Raw genomic sequence first — 22,061 nt, 5'->3', positions numbered from 1 at the left:
GTCCTCAGCTTTCATCCCTGTACTGTGAGCCAGCACGCAGCCATGTGTCCAGCAATTGTCCTCGGTCAGATGGCTCAGTCCTGAAGTAGTAAATCCTACTGCCTGGGACTGAGATTGGAGTCTAACATGGAGGGACCTGCAGTAAGGTCAGGTAGGAGCCCTGTAGTGATGACCTGGTACCTGACTGCCATGTTATTTTGAGATTCAAGCCAAGTTGGGGTCCCTAACCAGAATCACTAGCAACCTAGCCCTAATGGGAAATGACGGGGATCTAGACATGCTTGCAATATGCCTTTCGTGAAATACTTTGGCCTAATGCCTTAAAGTCCTACCCATGACTATAGGTTCCTTACACAGGAAACTTTTTTATACTGGCAGATGCCCTGGTAACTGTTGTCTGACCCATGTCTATCTAGTTTATGCCTGCCCAAATATTGCTCTGGTGCTGGGAGACCAATCTTGTGTTTCCCCCAATACCCGGGGGTTACTTGGCCTTAGTAGCCCCTGATTCTTTAGGTAAAAGGTGCAAATTCAAAATGTTGTCATTGCAACAGAAAAGAAGTTTCAAGATTATTACTTACAGATAGTGGCCAGGGAGGACTCAATGAGTCAGGAGGCCACGCTAGTGGGATATTCCCGGGAGTGTTGAGCCTGGGCTGCCTGTCCTATCACCTGACTTCACACTACAGGCCCTGCCAAGCCCAGGTGGTCTGTAGCTGGTCCATTTCCTTTTTTCCTTCCAGGTGGGCCATCGTTGGACTGACAGACCAGTGGGTTCAAGACAAGATTACCCAGTAAGGATGTGCTCCCTTACTTCCTGGGGTCAGCCCTGTGCCATGTGCACGTGACATTCCCTGAGTTTGTAGCAGGAAGATGGGAAGCAGTGTCACTGTAGGATCCTATGGAGAAAGGCAGAGGAGTGGCTCTCTACCATGGGCTGGGCTCTTGTCACCAAGGGTAATAACAGGACCTCTGCCAGCCTCTTCATCACCCCAAGAAGTCCACTAGATGGAGCCAGTTGTGAGAGGAGTGGCTCAGTCTCCTTTTCTCATGCTGGAGCTTAGAAGCTGATCCACTAGCCTGTGCCTAGTGGTGGGGGCTGAGGAGGAAACACAGATGCAGATGGGGTGGGGAGGGGAGTGAGGACCCTGGGTGCCTGCCAGGGAGTGTGGGTTTGATCACAGAGGTAAGAAGACTAAGAAGGAACTGGTATGAAGTTGTTTCTTTTTGTCCCTCAGTGCCTTTGGCAGGCTCCTCTTCTCTTGCACTCTGACTGAGCTGAAAGGCTGCCTGCCTATGGTGGGGACTGGTGAGGGCAGAGCCTTGAATGGCATCGAGTAGCATCTTCTCTCATCCCCTCTCCCTCATGAGGCAGTTTACCTCCTCTGACCATAAGTGGGATATCTAAGACAACTCTGAAGTGCTAATCCTCTCACAGGGGACCGACACAGATGTCCCTAAGCTGTCGTCACCTAGCATAGCTTCCACTTGGTACCACATTCCTCATGCAGTTTTCAGAGGCCCATGTGCCCCCTGTGTCCTGCCTCTCCTGCCATCCCATCTGGGTCCTGCTGAGTAGCCCAGGGAATTTGAAGGGTTCAAGCCTCAGACTTGGGGCTGCTGCCTGGACTGCTGCATGGCACAGCCTACCAGTCCCTCTGTTTAGGATAGCACCCGGCATGTTCAGGGGTAACATGGAGTCTAGAAACACAACAGGACATGTGGTGCTGGGCCCTATCCCTGATCTGTGGCCTCATGTGAGACCCTGCTGTCACTATCCTGGTTGGTGGTCCTTTGGAACCTGGAGTGGGACCTTCCCTCCCTACAACCCCATTGCACTTGCTGGCAGTTTCTCTGCAGGTCTTTACACTCTACTGTAGATTCCTGTCACTTATGGGGGCTGGCTACTTGACTGTGTGGACTGGTAGGCCTGGCCATGCCTCTGAGGTGCTGCTTTAAAGAGGGTCAAATACTAAGGATGGGAAAGTGGCTAGGCCAGAGCCCACCCTGCCCATCTCTGCCTCTGTCATTCTCCTGGCTACTTGGTTTCTATGCAGAAGCATCCAAGCTTCCTCAGTCCTTATACAAGGACAAGGGTAAGAGGGAGCCCAGCCTGTGGTATTTTCTTTCCAGAATGAAGTACGTGACTGATGTTGGCATCCTGCAACGCCATGTGTCCCGACACAACCACCGAAATGAGGATGAGGAGAACACCCTTTCTGTGGACTGCACCCGGATCTCCTTTGAGTATGAGTATCCTTGCAGCTCAGGCCCTCGGGATGCAAGCAGCCGCCCCCGCCTCCAGTGTGTTGCTCAGCAGGTGCTGTTCACTCAGTCACTGTGTATGAGGCTCCTGCCCATGTCCCCTGTGGATGGTGTGCCCATGGCATGTTCACCAGCCACAGAGTTGTCTGGGCTGTTTGAGAAGCTGGTGAGGAAGGAGGACAGCAGTCCTCAGGGCTTAGGAGGGCAGTGAAAACAGGAGCTACTGAGTGTTCAGCAGAGTGGTGGCAAGGTGCCAGTTTGTCCATAGGCAGCAAGTAGTGCCAGCCTGAATCTTATGGAGGAGAGGCCTGTGGAGGGGACCATCCATTGTCATAGTCATACCCAAGGGGCCACAGTCATTTTAAGAAGAGGGGTGAGAATGGGGAACTTCAAGGATTGGGAGTGGATGGGCTGAGCTTGGTTGGCCACTGGAGGGCAGGATGGGTTGGCAGTCTGGGCTGGTAATACTCAGCCTCCCATGTCTGTGTGGCTAGTCTGCTCTCTGTGACCAGTTTAGGGTTCTGCAAAGCCCCTGCACCTCACTGTCTTGGTTGATCAAAGGGGGATAATGGTGTATGCCCAGGACCTCAGGCTCCCTACACTTTTGTCCAGGTAGCCCTTATCTGGCTGTGTAGACAGGCCCCAGCAACGGAAAGCTCTATGAGCAGAGTGGCCAAATGTGAATTGTGGGTAGGGCCATGCACTGCCAAGGCCTTGTGCAGTTCTAGGCAGGTGATAGGCAGCAGGCACATGTGCTCCTTGACCTTGGCCCAGCCTCTGCCTGGCACTCTACCAGCACTGGTCCCTCCATGACAGCCTATGCAATACCAGCTACACCGCAGCCAGATTCAAGCTCTGGTCTGTGCACGGGCAGAAGCAGCTTCAGGAGTTCCTCGCAGACATGGGGTGAGTGGCCATCTTGGTCTGCAGCCCCCCACCATCCTGTCCTCCCTCCCAGTCACTGTGCAGGTCAGCCAGGGATGTCCTGGCAGGACATTCTAGTATCTAAAGGGAGGAACTCCTGGTGGAACGGGCGACAGCTGCATTTTACTACTGAGTCACAGCGAAGTCTCTACAGTGACTTCGTTGCACACTTCTTGTTATCCTGCTTGTGTCGCAGCCATCTCATTCATGTGACTTGGGCTTGCTCTTTCTAGGCTTCCCCTGAAACAAGTGAAGCAGAAGTTTCAGTCCATGGACATCTCCTTGAAGGAGAACTTGCGGGAAATGATTGAAGAGTCTGCAAATAAATTTGGGTAAACAAATCTTTGGATTAAGCTGCTTTAAAGTTTGGGCTTCTGCTTTACCCATGCTCCTAAAATAATGTAAAAATTAAGTAAATAACCCCAAGAAGGTACAAGCAAGCATGACTTTAGTCTGGCCATTCCTGAGGTTTTGATTTCTCTTTTTGAGTAAAAACGCACCTTCTTAGCATGCCCACGATGTTTAGCCCCTTAATCTGAGGCTGTGGTACAGACCTGAAAGACTGACCGAACTCCTTCCTCACTGGAGATAGGAAATGGGCCTCCAGGAATAGGTTCAGGTGAGCTGTGCTCTACCAGATCCTTGGAACCCTGTGTCTGGCATCTCCTGCCTTGGCCAGCTGGCCTTCAGGGACATTGAAGAGGGCCCTGCACACGCCCAAGCCCACTGACTTCTTATTGCTCTGCCCCGACCAAGCAACTGTGGACAAGGTGATGACCTGCTCTGGGCTGCGGGGCTGGCATGTCTGTGGCTGACTGCCACATCCTTTAAGCAGAGTGGTCATAGTGAGAGTATTATTGGGGACCCAGGAGAAACATTAGGATATCTTCTGGCCTGGTCTGACTGCCAGTGCTTTCCTGTGATGCGAGAGTAATAGTTGCATTGCTTCCTACCGTGACAGGATGAAGGGCATGCGTGTTCAGACCTTCAGCATCCATTTTGGGTTCAAGCATAAGTTCCTGGCCAGTGACGTGGTCTTTGCTACCATGTCTCTGATGGAGAGCCCTGAGAAGGACAGCTCAGGGACGGATCACTTCATCCAGGCTCTGGACAGTCTCTCCAGGTAGTGGGTGTGGCCAGGGCAGCTTTCTCTTTGAGACCTGCCTCTAGTCCTCAGCTTCACACTGTACAGGGAGGCCAGTTGCCAGGACTCCTTGGATTTGCAAATGACTGTGTCTTGCAGAAACTGAAAGTGTGAATCAGAATCATAATCACTGGAGCAGGGTGTACCTGACATACTGCTGACCCATCTCCATTCATCATTCTGAGACCAGGTCTCACTATGTAATCCAGACTGACTAGGAACTTATGATCCTCCTGCCTTAGCCTCCAGAGTTCTGTGATTGCAGACATGCACTGCCACACCCAGCTATCTTGAGTCCTTTTCATCCCTTCTTTTTTCTTTCCAATTTAAATTTTTTTCTTTTCTCTCTCTCTCTCCTTCCCTCCCTTCCTTTCTCTTTCTCTTTTTTATTTTGGTGGCACTAGGGCTTGAAATCAGGGCCTTGCACTTCCTAGGCAGGCACTCTACCTCTTGAGCCACTCTGCCAGCCCTTTTTTGTGTTGGGTATTTTCAAGATAGGGTTTTGCAGCTATTTGCCTGGGCTGGCTTCAAACTGTGATCCTTCTGACTTCTGCCTCCCAAGTAGGTAGGCGTACAGGTGTGAGTCACCAGTGCCCACTGACCTTCTATACCTCTTAAGGTATTATTTGTTGTGGTTTTTCATTCATTCATTCTTGATTTTCTTTTTTTCTCCCCCTCTGATGGTAATGGGGTTTGAGCTCAGTGCCTTGCACTTGCTAGTGCCTACCACTTGACCCATGTCTGCAGCCCTCATTCTTGTTGTTCTTCTAATTCAGTCTTCATTTCGCAGTTATTTTATTTGTAATCCTATCTTCTCACTTCTGGGAAGAAATGTCCTGTATCTTGAGATAGAAGGTGCTGGCTTTGATCTTTGAGGACATGTCTTTCTGCCTAGTAGGGGGATTGTTATTTTAGGGTCTATGAATAGTTGTTGTAGGTCCCATGAGTTGGAGTAAATTAAGAATCATGCTATTGATAGGATGAATCCAATGTCTCCGATTCGGTTGTATAGGATTGCTTGTAGTGCGGAGGTGTTGGCGTCAGTGCGTAGTGTTCTTTCTTTGTCAGAGAAGGATCTTATTCTGCTTCTTATTTTCTCCCATCCTGTGGGTTGACTTTTCACTTTGTGTCCTTTGAAGCACAAAAGTTTGTAATTTTGATGATGTCTAGATTATCTGTTTTTTTCTTTTACTTCTGCCATTTGTAAGAAACCATTGCCTAATTCTAGATTTCACAGGATGTGTGATGTTTTGCAAAGTTCTGGTAGAATTTTGTAATTCTAGCTCTTGCATTAGATGTATGATTCATTTGAGGTTAGTTTTTGTTTAGTATAATGAAGAGATCCAACTTTATTCTCTGGCACATGAAAAAACTGTTTCCCTACTGAAAGTATTTTGAAACTCATGTTCAGAATCAATTCAACATAAATTCAAAGATTTATTTCTAGACTCTCAATTCTCTTCCATTCATCTATGTGTCTATCTTTCTGACAGTACCACATTGTCATGCTTTACTGTAGCTTTGTGGCAAGTTTTGAAACTGGAAAATATGACCCCTCCAATTTTCATCTTTTCCAAGAGTGCTTTACCTATTCTAGGTAACTTGAATGTCCACATAAATTTTCAGATCAGCTCCTCAGTTCCTATAAAGAAGTCAATTCCTGGGTTGAATTGGGGAACTATTGCCATTTTAAGAGACTATATACTTAATACTTCTTTTGTTAGATTTATTCTTAATATTTACTTTATTCCTAAATAGTTGGACTTGTTTTCTTAATTTCACATTTAGTTTTCTCATTGCTACCGCAATGAGATTTTTGTGTATTGAGTGTGTATCCTACACCTGCAAACTTGCTGAATTCGTTGATCAGTTCTAATAGTATTTAGAGTGGATTCCTTAAACCTTTGTATATTTAAGATCATATAATCTACAAATATAATTTTACTTCTTGCTTTCCAATCTGGAGTCCCTTTTATTGAATTTTCTGGCCCAGCTGCCCTGGCTGGAACCTCCAGTACAAACCCAAAGCCTTATGTATACTAAGCATATGCTTTGTCACTGAGCTATACCCCAACCCCACTCTTTTGTTTTCTTTTCTCTCCTTTATTTTCTTCTTCCTTCCTTCCATCTTTCTTTCCTTTTTTTTTTTTTTAAGCAGTACTGGGGTTTGGGACTTAGCACTTGCTAGGTAGGCGCTCTACCACTTGAGCCACATCTCTATCACTTCCCTTTCTTTATTGTCCATCCCCCTTCTGCTCTGTTGGTACTCCATTCTTGGCAGTTTCTCCTTAGTGAGGGGACTGTGGGAAGAAGCTTGGGTGGTATCCCTAGGAACTGGACTGCTCTGGTTCCTTATACTTTACCATGGTCCCTTGCGTTTTACCTCTGCTGCTTGCATATTGTCTTGGCCTATTGCACTCACCTGCTCTTGAATGGGCCAAAACCCTCTCTGAGTTTTGGCCACTGTTTTTCTGTTGCCTGGAGTTTTCATTGTTCCTTCCCCCTCCCCTCCCTACCTTTTTTTTGAGACAGGGTCTTGCTGTATAGCCCAAGCTAATCTCAAACTCACATCATGCTTCAGCCTCTCCAGTGTTAGAATTACAGGCATGCACCACCATCCCTGACTCTTTTCATTGTTCTTAAGTCTTGCTACCTCTCTTGTTTTTTCCATACTGATCTTGGCAATGTGACAGTCTTGTGGCTTTTAATGGTCCCTTCCTACCTGCTGTATTTTGGGGTTTGTACTGGTCCCTTATTCCTTTGTTTTCTTGCAAGTGTGGATCCTAAGATTTTGGTTTTACAATCTACTTGATATGTTTTTATCTATGAATGGGAAGATTAAAAATCTATCCTCCCACTACTGCTGCCATCTTCCCAGCACTTATGGACCAGTTTTAGATACTGTCTACTAACTTTCTGTTAGGACAAAAGAGCATTTATTCCTTTCTTGTCCTGCTTCCCCTCCTGTCAGTACAGTTATACCGTTTTTAACTCTTTCATACTTTAAAATACCTCAATCTTTATCTATCACCATTGTCTCCCTACTTTGTAAGAAAAGGATGTTAATATCCCTACTTTGCTCTTTTGCTTTCCTGGGCCATAATACTAATTTCTGAAGTCTATGCTTTTTTATTTTCAAGGTTGATAATACTTAGACTTAAGTATTTCACAAGAAAGCATGTGAGTTATCTCATTTTTTGGCTTTAGGTTGTTTTTTATAAGATGAAAGTCAATGAGTAGTTTTACCTTATTATACTAGTCATCTATTCCAGCAGCAATAATGTACAGAGATATATTACTTTCTGGCACAGCTCTTTGTTTTTCTTGGGATTTTTAATTGCCTCCTTTTTGTTGTTTGCGTTTGTTTGTTTGTGGTGCTGTGGATAATACTCAGGGCTTTCCCTATGCTAGGGGAGCACCCTACCACTTCAGCTACGCCCCAGCCCTTTATTTATGCTTTTTTTGCGGTACTGGGGCTTGAACTATACCTTGAGCCACACCACCAGCCCTTTTCTGTGATGGGTTTTTTCGAGATAGGGTCTCATGAACTATTAGCCCAGATTGGCTTCGAGCCATGAGCCTCCTGATCTCTGCCTCCTGAGTAGCTGGGATTATAGGCATGAGCCACTGGCGCCCAGCTTATTTTGTTTTTGAGATAGGATCTCACCAATACCTTTGCCCAGGCTGGCCTTGAACTCATGATCCTCTTGCTCTGCTTCCTGAGTAGCTAGGATTACAGGCATGTACCACCACACCCAGATTTGCTTCCTTTATCATATCCATTTTAACGTCCCCCCCAGTTCTCTTCCCAGCAGGACTCTCTTAGTCCATTTTCCTGAGAGAACCTAGGGCTCTGTCTTACTTCCTGAGTCTGGACCTGTAGCTTTTTTAAGCCTGTTGCCCACAGTCATCATAGATGTTCCTTGTCTACCCTTAGAGCACAATTCTCAATTTTCAAAAAAGGGTGTATATGTGATAAACATTCTGAGTTCTGTGTTTGACAGTTTCTTTTTTTTTTTACCCTCATATGATTTCTGGTTTAGCTTATATGGAACTCAGAGTTGAAGGTCATTTCCTGATGATGGAACCCATTTTCTGTTTTTTTTGTTTGTTTGTTTGGTGGTACTGGGGTTTGAACTCAGAGCTTTACACTTGCCAGGCAGCGCTCTACCACTTGAGCCATTCCACCAGCCCTTTTTAGTGATCGATATTTTCCTTGACTTTATCCTCTAGCCTTTGAGTGAATATTTTCTTTCTTCTAATTATTTTAATTTCCACCAACACTTTCTGATTTCTGTTCTTTTCTTCATAGTATCCTGTTCTTGGTTTAGGAATGTAATTGCTGTCAAATCTCTCTAAAGATACTAGGTTTCATTTTAAATTTCATTTCTTCTCCAATTATCTATTTACTCCAGGAGCCATAAGTGTTTCTCAAAATGGTCTGGTGTCTTTTGTATTTAGGAAGGAGGTTATGGAATCTTGACTGAGCCAGGAATGTCTAGGCATAGCATGGCAGGCAGGGAATTGACTGTGACACTTTAGGCTTCCTACTTGATGGACATAGAGGCTGTGCTTGAATGTCTGTTTCTTCAGAAAGTTCATTTCATGTATTCAGAGGGGAAGTCCCCATGCTTCCCCCCAGCCCTTGTCCAAGCCTCCCCTCTTGTCAGGGGAACCCTCCAGGCACCTTCTTGGGACTTTCTTTATGGTATCTTTAGTTTCCCGTCTTCTGACACAAGCACCCTTTCCCACCTCTCCCTCTGTTGTTGTGGGTTTATATGGTTTTTATGCCTTCCTTCATGTGAAGGGGACCTCAGGAAGGAAAAAAGATCAACTCTTATCCGTAGACCCCATTCTGAACCAGGAATCAAGCAATCTGTCTATGATCGGCATTTTATCAAGAGCTCCTGACAAGAAAACCAAGTGTTCACCCTGTTTCAGGAGTAACCTGGACAAGCTGTACCTGGGCCTGGAACTTGCCAAGAAGCAGCTGAGAGCCACCCAGCAGACCATTGCTAGTTGTCTCTGCACCAACCTCGTCATCTCCCAGGGACCTTTCCTCTACTGCTCCCTCATGGAGGTCAGGCAGGCTTCCCTTAATGGTCAGCATTAGGCCACCCCTGTCTGTGCCTCCTCTGACCATCTGTCCCCCCGCTAGGGCCCAAGGCACAGTGTAGACCATGCCTGCTAATATTTCTCTGACTGTCCCCTCCCCTAGGGCACTCCAGATGTCATGCTGTTTTCCAAGCCTGCATCTCTGAGCCTGCTCAGCAGACACCTGCTCAAGTCCTTTGTGTGTTCGGTGAGGAGCTGGGTGGGCAGGGCCCTGGGTGCAGGAGGACAGACGATCCATGTTGTGGACTAAGTGCGAGACGATGGCGGGGTACCCATGGCTATTCACCAGCTTTGGGCCTGGGCAGATCCCTTGCTTTTCTGGGCTGCATTTTACTCAGCTGACCTCTAGGAACCTTTCACTTCCCCCAAGCTCTGGTTGCTGAATCAAGTGATGACTTGCTGTCCAAATCGCTCAGACAAGTAGAGGGGAGGGGCACACGCAGCAGTAGGACTGGGGTTCATATTCAGCTATGGCAAATCAGGCAAAGAAGGAAAAGGAGTACAGACTTGCTTCTCTGCAAAAGTTTGTCTTATAGGCTAACTTTTCTTAAGTGGATTTGTGACCTAACACCCTTCTTTGCTTTGGTTTGGCGCACATTTCTAACTTAGCTGTTATTCAGGCAGGGGTCCTTACCCACCTGACTCCTCCAAGGTGTGACTGCACAGAGAATGGTCCCTGCATATGTCAGTAATCAAGTCTTAATCTCTTCAAGATAAGGTTCATGTCAGGGGCTATTCTACACAAAATGTGGAACAGGAGCTTAAGATTTACTTATGCTATGAACTAACCAGTAAAACGATCACCTGAGTGTTCTGAAGCTGATCAAGTACAGCTCTGTGTCTGTGGATTCTGCTACTTTGGATTCAACCACCTTGGAATCAAAAATAATTTTAGAAAGGCTGGAGATGTAGCTCAGTGGTAGAGCACTTGTCTAGCATGCAAGAGGCCCTGGGTTCCATCCCCAGCATAGCCAAAAAACCTATTTTTTTTTTCAGATAAAAAATTCCAGAAAGTTCCAACAAGTAAAACTTGAATTTGTTGTACACTGAGTACTATACTGAATCTGTGCATATGAAATGATGTGTAGGCATTGTGTTAGGTATAATAGTAGTCTAAGATGAAGTATTTGAGAGGATTGAAAAGATTCTATGCAAATACTGTACTATTTCATTAAGGGACTTAAGCATCCTCGGGTTTTGGTATCCATGGGGAGTCCTGGGACCAATGCCCTGTGGATACCTAGGAGTGACTAAAATGTCAAAAGATAAACTAGGGACCAAACATGAGCATTGAAGTCCTCTAGGCTTTGTTCACATCTCAACCTCATTTATCATGTGTATGATGTGAGGTAGAATTTTGGATCTCAGCCTCTTTGCTCATTTGTAGAATGGATGAATGAGCAGCCACTTCAGGACCCACTTAATTATCAAACATTGATTGAACACCCACCATCCACCAGGGCCTGTTTTCATAGTGATCAGCTGTCCCCTTTCACCCACTGGCACACCCCTCAGCTGTGTATAAAGCACAGCTTTATACCCACAGTTGCAGGGTGTGGGGATGTGGGTACAGCATTAAGGGAAACCCTCAGGGACTCCATCCTGAGGCAGTGTGCCTGCAGGAGTGGACCACATGAGGAGTGAATGCATGCGGTTTAATTTAGAGGCACGTACCACAGAAAGAAAGGATAAGGCTAGAATGCTGGGGGCTCCTAGAGAAGATGCCAGCTGCAGCAGGACCTGAAGGAGGTGATGGGAACAGCCAAGGAACAGGGAGCCAAAGTGTCATGCTGGAACTCTAGCATATACTCTGATGACAGTCCTTGCAGGTTTTGGGGGGAGTGTCCTGGCTACTGGGGCTTGTGAGCAGTGAGTAGTGTTTCTACCAGGACTAAAGAGCATCCTTGTCTTCACAGACTAAGAACCGGCGCTGCAAGCTGCTGCCCCTGGTGATGGCTGCCCCCCTGAGTGTGGAGCAGGGCACGGTGACCATGGTGGGCATTCCTCCAGAGACTGACAGCTCAGATAGAAAGAAGTGAGTGGCTTCCACTTGTCCTGGGACAGTGTGGGAGGGAAGCCTTGGGGGTATCAATCAGCATGTTGGTCCACTGAGTCAAGTGACATTCACCCTCCAGTATCTATCACGGGCCAGGATGAGAAGGGTCCATTACAGGTATCCTGGTCCCAATGTGTCTGTCCTGTGTCCACAGCTTTTTTGGGAGGGCCTTTGAGAAGGCGGCAGAAAGCACCAGTTCCCGGACCCTGCACAACCACTTTGACCTTTCAGGTAAGAGTCCTTGACATTTGGCCACAGTTCTGTTCTCTGACCCTCGAGGTCAGCACTGGCCCCAGAATGAGACAAGCTGAGGTGCCTGGGGCCAGCAGCCCTTTTGTCCTCTTGGAGCAGCCCCAGGCAAAGCTGCTCTCTGTAGCTTGGGCAGCTGGAGCCCTGGCCTTGGCCTGAGGGTCCCACCATGGAGCTCATTCTCCCACCAGACCCAGAGGAATGTCAGCTGATGCCTCAAAGACCTCAGCCCCACCAGTCAAGGTCCTCTCTCCAGTGTGGGAGAAGAAAAAACAGGGCCATGATGACCCAAAGAGTAGGAATACCACCACCCCAGGCCAAAACCTGCATTATCATAGAGAGTCCTGCCTGAGGCCACAGCCTCCTGTGTTGCAGCTTGACACTGGCCCTGCTTACGTGCTGGATGAGCTCAGAGAGTTGAAGGGTTCTGCCCAGTAGCATCTTCACCAGACACCAGCACAGAGTATGCTTCATGTTTAGCTGTATTTATCTTTTTCATTCTTTTAGGGGTTTTTTGGTTGGTTGGTTTTGAGACAGGGTATCATATGTAACTCAGGCCGGCCTCCAACTCTGCCTCTTCCTGCCCTCAGCCTCCAAGTGCTGGGATTGCAGATGGGTACTACCATGCCCAGTCTACCGTTTTTACTCTTGTTGACATTTTTTAAAGTAAAACAAACTTATCAATGCTCTTCCCCCACTGATTTGCTGGGGGAAAACAGCATGGATTGAAAGTTATTTCCTCCCAGTCCTCTGGCTGAAAGCCTGAGATCAAGGTTTCAGCAGGGTTGGCCCTTCTGTGGCCTCTCTCCTTGGCTAGTTGGCCATCATTTCCCTGAAACCTCACATGGTCTTTCCTTTCCATCTGGGTCCTGATCTCCTCTTAGAAGGACACCAGTCCACTGGATTAGGACTCACCCTGACAGCCTAGTTTACCTTATTCACGTTTTTGGAGGTCCCAACTCCAAATACAGTCCCATTCTGAGGTGCTGGGGTTAGGGTTTCAACATAGAAATGTGAGAGAGTATAGTTTGGCCCATAACACCTCTCAGTATTTCATCTGCATCTCTTAGAAAGGACATCGGCACCACTGATTCCCTAACAAGTCTGTCCAGAGAGACCCAGTCTGTATTCAGGTTGCTTGGCTGGCTCAAGGCGGGCCTCCTAGTGCCAGGACTGTCATGGCTGTGGCACTCTGAGGTGCTGGACCCTGAGCAGCAGCCCCGGCTTCCCTTTGCACACCCAGGATGTGGGAAGGTTGACTCCAGGTGCTCGTAGAACACCCCACCTTAGTTACACAGCAAGGAAGCTGTGGAGGCGACAGCAGCATGACCGGCTCCCAAGGCCAGGCCAGCTCGGCCCTGTTGGAGGACCTCGTTTTGCTCCATCTAGTGAGAATCCATGTGCCTGGTTGAACCTGATGGCTGTCTAAGATCCAGGCAGTTTATATCATGTCCCCTCTTTCAGAAGAGGACACTGAAGCTGAGGCACTGGGCAGAACAGGGCTGAAGTGGCCTCTGCCTCATGCTTCCCATACCCACTGTGGGAGTGTCTATGCCAGGCAGGATGGGAAGGCCTGTTCCCCTCCAAGACTGTATCTCTGTGAGTTTTCACATCCCCTGTATCCCCTCTACCGGATGTCATTGCTGGTTCCTGACTGCCCAGAGCATCTGGCCCAGAGGCTTTGGCCTCTCCACAGTGTAGCCAACAGATCTGAGGATTCAATACAGTGGGACAGAGAGATGATAACAAATATTCCAGAGGATTCCAGGCTGTAAAAGTCCTGTGTGGTTTGGAATGCAGTAGAGGGTTGATCCAGTTAGGGGGTCAGGACGAAGGAGTTCATGTGCTCTGCCTTGTTTTTCTCACTCCTCCCTTCTCACAAGATGTTTGTCTTTCATTACTTTAGTAATTGAACTGAAAGCTGAGGACCGGAGCAAGTTCCTGGATGCCCTCGTATCCCTGCTGTCCTGAGGGTGAGCTGGGGGAGGGCGGGGTTTGCGGGTGGCCTGCCGGCCTGCCTCCTCCCATCCTGACCTTGACTCTGACCATTGTCCTCCCTCAACAGAGGCTTTTACTCAGGTTTCAGATCAGAGCAGAGTCTTAAGGAGATTTGGGGACAACGCATTTTTCCCAAGAATGTCTGTCCTGAGCCTGCCAGCAGGGCCACAATGGGGAGTTTTTGAGGAAGCTAATTTCATTAAGCCCCTTTGATCCCCTCAGAAAGACTTGGCATTCACCCTCCACTGACCACACTGTGGGGCTGGGCATCGTGTGTGTGATGCGTGTGACACACAGACTCCCTGGCGCTTCCTTCAGAGGCTACCTGGGAGCCTCCTGCCCCCACAGCCTTCATGTCAGGCTTCAGGCTGGAGCCGCTAAACCAACTCTCTGGGCTTTTGTCTGCCCGACCTTTGAGAAAGCAAAACAGTTGGCAGCTACCCAGCTGCAAATCACAAAATGTCAGCTCTGCCTGAGCTTTTACCAGTGTGGCTGTCCTGGGAGGCCCATTGTGAGCCAGAAAACCTCCTCAACCAGACCCTTCCCACTAACCTGCCTCTTTCTTGAGGGACCATTAAGAAATGGAGATAGGGGGCCTGCCTTGTGTCTGTGTGACTACCTCAGCCCAGGGTGCCACAGTGAGTGGGCACGCCCAGCCTTGCCTCTCCCTGAGGCCTAGGCTGGAGGCCATTGCTTTGACAGGCAGTCCTGCCAAGGCTCTGGTGCAGGGGTCCCCTTAGGCCATGGCCACCTCTCCCACTGCCCCATGCAGGATGATCTTCAAGCTACAGGGTAATAGGCACCAGAATAGCCTAGGGGGCCTCAAGGACCTCGTAGCCCATCTTTCAGGGTGACCTGGGTGCACAGAGCCATGTTAGGCAAGGGGCTCTAGGTTGGATGCTTTGAGTCTTAAGCAGTGACCTAGGGCCAGGTACCAAATAGAGTCGAGTCTGATTCTAAAAATGGGGTCAATACCATCCTCAGACAGCAGGTGTGTCACTGTGGATGTCAACACTGGGCCCCTCAGGTGGACAGAGGTGTAAGGTAATGCTAGGGATCTCAGGCAGTGAGGCTGCATTGGAGATAAACCTCTCCCCTGCAGTCTGATGCCAGTACCACTGCTTGTGTCAGTCACCCAAGCAGTGGTGGAGGCAGCCTGGTAGGAGGGGGAGGAACTGCATGCTGAGTGACAGAGGTAGAGACTGTCCAGGAAAGGAAGGGGAGCGACTCTGGCAGGACAAGCAGCTGGGCAAGTTCCTCTTGAGTGGATAGATTCTAGGAATAGCAAGAGCATTGGGGATTCTTGTGGACAGCTCGGACCCCAGCAGGGGACATAGTGAGGACAGTGGGTGCCCACCCCTCACCCCAAGGTTGAAGCTGCTTAGCAGCAGCAGAGGAAAGGTCTTGCTTCAGTTTGCTACATTTAGGGAGACATCAGATTGTTTACAACTTTTTTTCTTTTGCAGAACTTGATTTCTTCAGAAATGACCTCCTTCTCCTTATTTATATTGACTGGCTTTTATTTAGATTGTAAGTTATGGGCAAAGTTTGAAATGCAGAAACTGGCTTTTACTGGAATAAAGTGCTTGTTTTAGGTTCTGTTCCCCATGATGCCTCTGCTCTTGGGGTGAGCACTGGGTGTACTCTGAGCCTTCCCTGGGTCCCGCATGCCTCTGGCATCCTCCAGGCCAGACAGGAAGCACAGGGGTGTGGCCACTGTTCAGCCCTAAGGACAAAGTCTCCCCACCCTGCCTCCAGGCTCCCAGTGGAAGTGGACAGAGGCTAAACCCTTCAACCCTGGGTCTCCCTATAGCACCTGTGCTGACCTCTGCCTGCCTACCACTTCCTTCTGGCCTTGACTGCTTCCCCCCACACCCCCCCTGGCCCTCATCTCACCATTCAGCACCTGTCCAGGTGTCCCTGTCTCTCCACACACAGTGAGCACCGTGCTCTGCCAAAGAGAAAAACAGCAAGGAGAAGGGCTTAGGTGGGCAAGAGCCTGGCTAGCTGAGCAGGTGGAGGCACTAGACCCTGCTGTCAGCGTCACCCATATCCTGGTCATAGAAGGTCCACGTCGTTTGAACCTCAGCAACTTCCCAGGCTTCAGAGAAGTGCAGCCTTTCTAGTTGGGGGGTGGGGGAAGGTGGTCAGCAGTCCCACCCCTCCCAGATGTTTCCTGAATGCAGTGAGTGTTGGAAGGTGAGGATGGTGGTGTCCACCTGTAAAGGCTGGACTCCTGGGGGAGGCAGTGTTGGACATAGTCCTTGAAGACAGAAGTAGTCTGGGTAGGTTTTTGAGACAAAGTCTCACTATGTAGCCTAATCTGGACTTAAATTCACGATCCTTCTGCCGTGGCCTCCTGGTTGCAGGTGGTAGGTTTTGAATCCATGCAGGGAAAGCCCAGAAAGTGGCTTGGAAAAGAGTACCCAAGTGACTGGGGAGGCCCTTGGGAAAGGGGAGAGCACTGTGGGTTTGGAGCTAAATTGGAGGCCGGCTCTTCTGCCCTGGCTTCCAGTGTGCCACAGAGTTAGTGTTTGCCCCTGCAAACACTAAAACAGCGTGGATCAGGCAGGTGGTGACTGGCTCCCCGGGGCCCTCAACCTCCCCACCCTAGCCATTTGGGAAAACTCAAATGCAGCTGTCTTTCTGTGCTCTGCACTTGGGAAAAGGATCTATGTGGAATGAGACGCCCCCCAGGTGCAATCTGGGCTCAGCTTCTGGCTGAACCCTGGGCTCTGGCTCTGTCTAGCCCCAGCCAACAGGTGTACTAGTATTAAGGACCCTCGCTTCAGCCCTGCCCTGGGCCACAGCTGTAGGATCACAAGCTTCCAAGCTCAGCTGTTCTTGGTCGCTGTTGCACAGCCCAGGCAGGGCTACAAGTGCAAGCCCTGCTGAAGACCTCTCCATGTTGGGGTCCTTGGTTGCTGTAGCTCATTCCATTGTTGGAATCTTGGACTACCTGAAAGGTGAGCCTTCCTGGAAGTCCCACCTGCTGGCTCCCCTGTGACCCACCAGAATCTATCCTAAGCCCATCTGAGCCCACCTCCTCAGGGTTCTCCCCCTTCCACGCGGTGGGGAACTTGGCCAGGCCTAGGACACTCCCTGCTACTGGATGTGGCTCAGTTCTGAGCAGAGCTCTGGAGGTCAGGGTTGGGGGCAGATGCCAAGTCTTCCTGCTGACTGGGCTTGCATACCTATTTGCAGCCCCCTCCCCCATCCACTACTCTTCTGCTCCTGGCCTTTTGGCAAAAGATAGAAATGTGCTAATTTCAAGTGTCTAGGACAGGTCTGGAAACAATGAGCTCTTCCCTACTCTGTTTCCTGTCCACCTAGAGGGAGCCCCCTCCCAACCCTGCTACCCTTCTCCCTCGCAGGATTCTCACACCAGCTGCCCCCAGTAGGTGTCAGTACAGAGGTGCTGATGGTCAGCACCAGTGTGGGCTGGCTGCCAGGCCAGCAGGGTGGGCACAAACCCTGTGGAGAACCACACCATGACTGACAGAGGAACCAGGACAAGGGGCTAGAGCAGAGCCAAGGCACTCTGGGCAACCAGCCTCTCCTCCCCATGGCAACGCTGTTGTGGACTGAACCAAGCCCTGCTGGACGGGGCACACATCCTGAATTCACCCCTGCTCCACCCCACTATTGTGGAGGGTCTGCTCTGCGACCACTTGATGGTACTCCAAGTTTAGTGGAAACATCACCTGCCTGGCCCTTTTCGGGAGAAGCCAGCAGCTTGGCTGCTCACCCCTCAGCTCTTCCCGCATGCTGATATTCTACTGGCAGCCCCAACCGGAGCCTCTGCTGGGGTCTGCCTCCACCCCTCCCACTTATCCCTCAGTCTGGGGCTTTTCTTCCCACTTTCCTGGCTTGCAGCTAGCTGTGGCTGAGCCTCTCCCACTGTTCATGGGACAAGGCCAGCCCTGAGAGCCCCACAGGAGCCTTCCGGGAAGGGTTGGCAGGTGGAAGTAGCATTGCTGGACACAGGGACGAGTGAACAGAGGACAGGACACCGTGGGAGTGCTCAAACCCTTTACTAAGCAAATTCTTAACCTCCCCACCCCCAACCTGCGAGGAGGGCAGCGCCCCAGCCCTATGTTCGGCTCTGATGGCCAAACGACTCCCCTGGGAGCTGGTGGGTGAGACAAGGAAGCCCAGACCAAGTCTTGGTTTGGGCTCTGGCCCTGCTGAGAAGGAAATGGCGGTTTATCCTCATCTCTCCAGCATCTCAAGTTGGGGCCCCTAAGCTCTCCGTCTGTCCCTCCTAGGTCATCAGGAACCACCGTGAAAGTAAGGCAGCATTCAGGATTCATCCAGGGTCAGGGTAAGAGTTGGCACGTGCGATCTGGTGCCCACGCGTGAGAGAATTCGAGAGTCCCACCCGCGTCCTGGCCAGTGCTGCGCACAGAAAAGAAAACCAATCGAGTCCTCCTAAGTATGGCTGGCGGTGGTCAGAGAAGCCGGGCTGCCGGCGCGGGCAGGTCTGGTCAGTTCTCTTAGCCCAGTGTTCCTCGGAGTCTGCGCTGCGTGACACAGCGGTGGCCGCCATCCACGAGCGGCTTCTCAGGCCGATTCTCCGGCTCCCGGGCTTGGCTGCCGGGAGCGACCCCGCTGTGCCCCGCGCCCTTTAGACATAGTTCTTCTTATCGTAGTCGCCACTAGTCGTGGGCCGCCGCGGTGCCGAGTACTTGACGGGGAAACTGAGGTCCGGGCGACCCGCACAGACCCAGGCGCCGCAGCACACGAGGCCGCCGCCGCACATGAGCAGCGCGGAGGCCGCCCAGCCGATGTACAGCGCTGCGCCTAGCTCGTACTTCTGAGACACTGGCACCGCGGGGTCGTAGAACTCGCGGACGACGATGTTGGCGAACCAGCAGAGCGGCACGAGTGCCAGCAGCCCGCAGAGCGCATAAAGCGCGCCGCCAGTGAGGGCCACGCGCGCCTTAGCCGGGCCCGGGGCCACGCAGGTTGTGCACTGCGCGCCGGTCAGGGTCACAAAGAGCGCAACCAGCGCCAAGAGCACGGCGCCCACGGTGAGCGCCCGCGCCGCCTGCACCTCGGCGCTCAGCGCCAGCACTGACTCATACACCTTGCATTGCATGTGCCCGGTGCTCTGTACCACGCACGACATCCACAGCCCCTTCCAGGTGGTCTGCGCTGTCACGATGTTGTGGTCCAGAAAGGCGGTCACCTGCCACATGGGCAGCCCGCACGCCAGGATCAGGCCCACCCAACCCACCAGGCACAGCACCAGACCCAGGATTTCCAACGCTGCTGACCCCATAGCTGAACGCGGAGATGCGCGCCCGATGGCCCCTTGGGCCTCCCGGCGCGCGCGGCGGTGCTTTAGCTGGGCGACTCAGCTGCTCCTGGTGCCTTTGCGTCCGCTCGTCCCACTCACCACCAGCAGTCCACTCAGCCCCCCGAGGGACAGCTGCCCTACCTCCGATCTACCCGCGCTTCTTGGGGGCTTCATATTTGAAGTCTCGGGGGGCGGACTCTACCCCTCGAACCCAGCCCCCCCGGGCTAGAGCAGCCAATCCACGCGCCAAAGGCCCTCAGCCCCACCCACCCTATCCCATTCCCTGGCAGCTGAGTTAGGGAAACAACAGCGCTTTGAGGTAGAGGAGGGCGCGGGGATCTATTGCAGCCAGGCGCACTCACCGAGTCCCCATCAGCCGGTTGTTGTAATCGCGGCTGAGCGCATTCTGGGCCGACATGGGGCGGGTGCGCGCACTCTCCAGGCCTCCTCCTCTTTATGAGTTATGACCCCCCTCCCGCCCCCCAGCCTCCCTACATTAGGATCCTGGACCAAGCACCCCCCCACCCCCCCGCAACATTCCCGCGTAAAGAGGCCTGGAGTGGGGGATGGGGTGTCTCGCAGCCCTTTTGCTCAGGTGAGACAAACACCTAAGGCCTCCCTTCAGAAATCCTCCTACCCTGGAGTCCAAGCCCAGGCTCATCCTCTCCTCAGTGCCCCTCGAGTCCTGAGAAGGACCAAGCAGAGATGCCTTGTGGGGGTCAGGCCAGGATCCCAACCTCAGCCATGGTCCTGTCCAACACCAGCACTACATGACGCACCGCCTCCCCGGAGCCTCGGGCCCTGGCACAACGTGGGCAGCACAAGAGCTTTCCTAGGTGACCGCACAACAGCCCTGTTGCTGTTTGGTTGTTTCTTTTGGGGGCGGTGCTTCCCAGACCCCTCAGTCTGGTCTGCTCCTCTTCCCGTGGTGATGCTGTCCATCCCCCATACTCAGAGGCCCAGTGGTGTCAGGAGAAAGGGCTTCTGGAAGGCCCCAGTGTTCGCCAGTGACCCAACTCAGGCTGTGCTCCACTGTCACCTGCTAGTGATGGTTCCAGACTGCGCAGCCTACTCTGGTCTTTAGACAAGAGAGACACAAAGGGACTGTACCCTGCCCTCCCATCAGTGGCAGTGGTGCCCTGCCACCCCAGCCCCCAGGCTGCCCTCCGGAAGCCAACTTGGAGTTTCCTGGCCAGGAGGAAGAGCCCCCATCCTCACTGGAGGAGGGAGGCACGGGATTTCCGGACATTCTTCTGCACAATGGCCCAGCCATTTCTTGAAAGGTCCACAGGGGTGGACGCTCTGGGCCCCCTGAGGCTCTGGTGGGGGGCACCAAGCCCCTCAGCCCACAACCCCATAAGGGCACCAGTCCCTTCCTCCCCATTCGCCTACAACCCCTTTGTTTCCAGCTAAATCTGAATTCCCAGCCCTGGAATAAAGCCACCAGGTTGGTTTTTTTTCCCCCCCCACTCTGGTCCAGAGTGCTGGGGCCTCCAGAAAGTGTGGTGTTGTTCAGGCCAGTCACAGACATGGGAGATTTGGTGAACCTCTCCTTTCAAGGCTTCTCCCTCTTGACATGGCTTTGACGGAGATAAAGGCAGTAAGGCTGGTGGCTGTTCATCTCACACAAGAAGGTGCAAGGGGCAAGTTTGCTTGGATTCTCCATAGGCCTTTCCCCATTCCATCACCATCCATTCCAGGGGCCAGCCCTCTCAATCCAGCACCCCCACAAACAGCCCCATCCAAGGACCTTCCCCAACTCCCCCACCCCATATCACCATTTTCCTGGGATGACTGCTGCAGCCTCCTCAGCAGAACTGGCCAGTCCCGCTGCTAGGCTTGGCATGGCCACGGGCATACACTCTGACCACACTCACTTTCCTCTAGGCTTTGAACTGGTCCATTTTCCACCTACAGCCTCCTCTCTGTGCTTAGGTTCTGGTTGCTTGCTAAGTTGCATTGCTGGATACATCCCATGACACCTCTCTGTACCTATTGCCCAGCATAGCTCCCACAGGTCAAAACTAGGGTGATCTTTGCTTATTGTTTTCCCCACTGGTATCCAGGGAGGAGCCTCAATGCAGTGATTGTCATTATCTGCCCCACATGTTAGGTTGCTTGCTGCCCCTCCAGACAGCTTGGGCTGCAACCAACACAAAGCTGTCCCCATTTACCTGCCCACCTGACCTCCATCCCTTCACCACTTTGGGTCCATCCCAAGCCTGACATCCCAGGGTGGCCTGGTGAGCTTATGTCTCTTTAACGATAACCTCAGAGTATCCCGGGGACCTTGTGGTAGAATCTTAGACTTCATGTGGTTCAGCCAGCAGTGTAACCAGAGCCCGAAGAGAGCAGCCAGGGCTGATCCAGGCCACTTAGAACCCACCCCAGATTGAGGGTGGCTCCAAGTGGCCCAGCCCAGATCCAAGAGGGGCACCTTGTCTTTCTTGACCATCTAACCATCTACTGTGCACTAGGAGTGGCTTCCACCGGAACACACAGCACAGGAAGCTTAAAGGGTTCATGATAAGCCATCAGCCACGCTGAAGACAGTGACACTCTCTGAAGAGGTGACATTCAGCAGGATGCAGGAAAGAAGGATCAGCAGAGCAGAAGGAAATGCTGGTGGAAGATCCTGCAGATGGGAGGCTGGGCACTATTAGGGAGGCAGAGGTAGGAGGATTGTGGTCAGAGGCTGGCTCTTGGCAAAAGTGTAAGACTCTAACTAAGGAATAAATGAAAAACCAAAGAACTGGAAGCATGGTTTCACAGCTGAAGGCCTTGAGTTCAATCCCCAGTACTGCAAAGTAAATAATAAATAAAATTTAAAATATATATGCAGATATGTGTATGTTATTATTTATTTAGATTTTTTTGGTGAGACTGGGGTTGAAGCAGGAGCTCTATCACTCAAGCCACACCTCCAAGTCTATTTTGCTCTGGTTATTTCAGAGATTGGGGGGCTCACAAACTAACTATCTGAACAAACGTGATTCAAGCTGGCCTCG

General features: G+C 51.1%; 2 protein-coding genes and 1 non-coding gene across 4 annotated transcripts in view; 2 read left to right on the top strand and 1 right to left on the bottom strand.

Moving 5' to 3' along the window:
* Positions 1-15,345, top strand: part of Cdc45 (cell division cycle 45) — a 32,120-nt gene extending 16,775 nt beyond the window's left edge. Inside the window, exons 10-20 of one of the 2 annotated variants that reach the window (XM_020160634.2) lie at positions 744-794; positions 2,134-2,253; positions 3,040-3,171; positions 3,423-3,521; positions 4,151-4,312; positions 9,275-9,413; positions 9,552-9,635; positions 11,365-11,483; positions 11,659-11,735; positions 13,660-13,726; positions 15,218-15,345. In XM_020160634.2, the coding sequence (XP_020016223.1) occupies positions 744-794; positions 2,134-2,253; positions 3,040-3,171; positions 3,423-3,521; positions 4,151-4,312; positions 9,275-9,413; positions 9,552-9,635; positions 11,365-11,483; positions 11,659-11,735; positions 13,660-13,724 (1,048 nt within the window). In that variant the 3' untranslated portion in view covers positions 13,725-13,726; positions 15,218-15,345. The remainder of the gene's footprint in view (positions 1-743; positions 795-2,133; positions 2,254-3,039; positions 3,172-3,422; positions 3,522-4,150; positions 4,313-9,274; positions 9,414-9,551; positions 9,636-11,364; positions 11,484-11,658; positions 11,736-13,659; positions 13,727-15,217) is intronic. The other variant, XM_074061215.1, reaches the window with a different exon arrangement.
* Trnaa-agc (transfer RNA alanine (anticodon AGC)) lies at positions 10,347-10,422 on the top strand. Its single transcript has one exon. It is a non-coding gene; the product is annotated as a tRNA-Ala (tRNA).
* Positions 15,346-17,769: 2,424 nt separating the features above from the next.
* Positions 17,770-19,218, bottom strand: Cldn5 (claudin 5). The gene has a single exon (XM_020160632.2). The coding sequence runs from the start codon at positions 19,033-19,035 to the stop codon at positions 18,379-18,381; it is 657 nt and encodes a 218-aa protein (XP_020016221.1). The 5' UTR covers positions 19,036-19,218; the 3' UTR covers positions 17,770-18,378.
* Positions 19,219-22,061: the final 2,843 nt, after the last annotated feature.

This window comes from Castor canadensis, chromosome 18 (genome assembly GCF_047511655.1).
Source record: "Castor canadensis chromosome 18, mCasCan1.hap1v2, whole genome shotgun sequence".
NCBI classification, from domain to species: Eukaryota; Metazoa; Chordata; class Mammalia; order Rodentia; family Castoridae; genus Castor; species Castor canadensis.
This window is presented reverse-complemented; position numbering and strand designations above follow the sequence as displayed.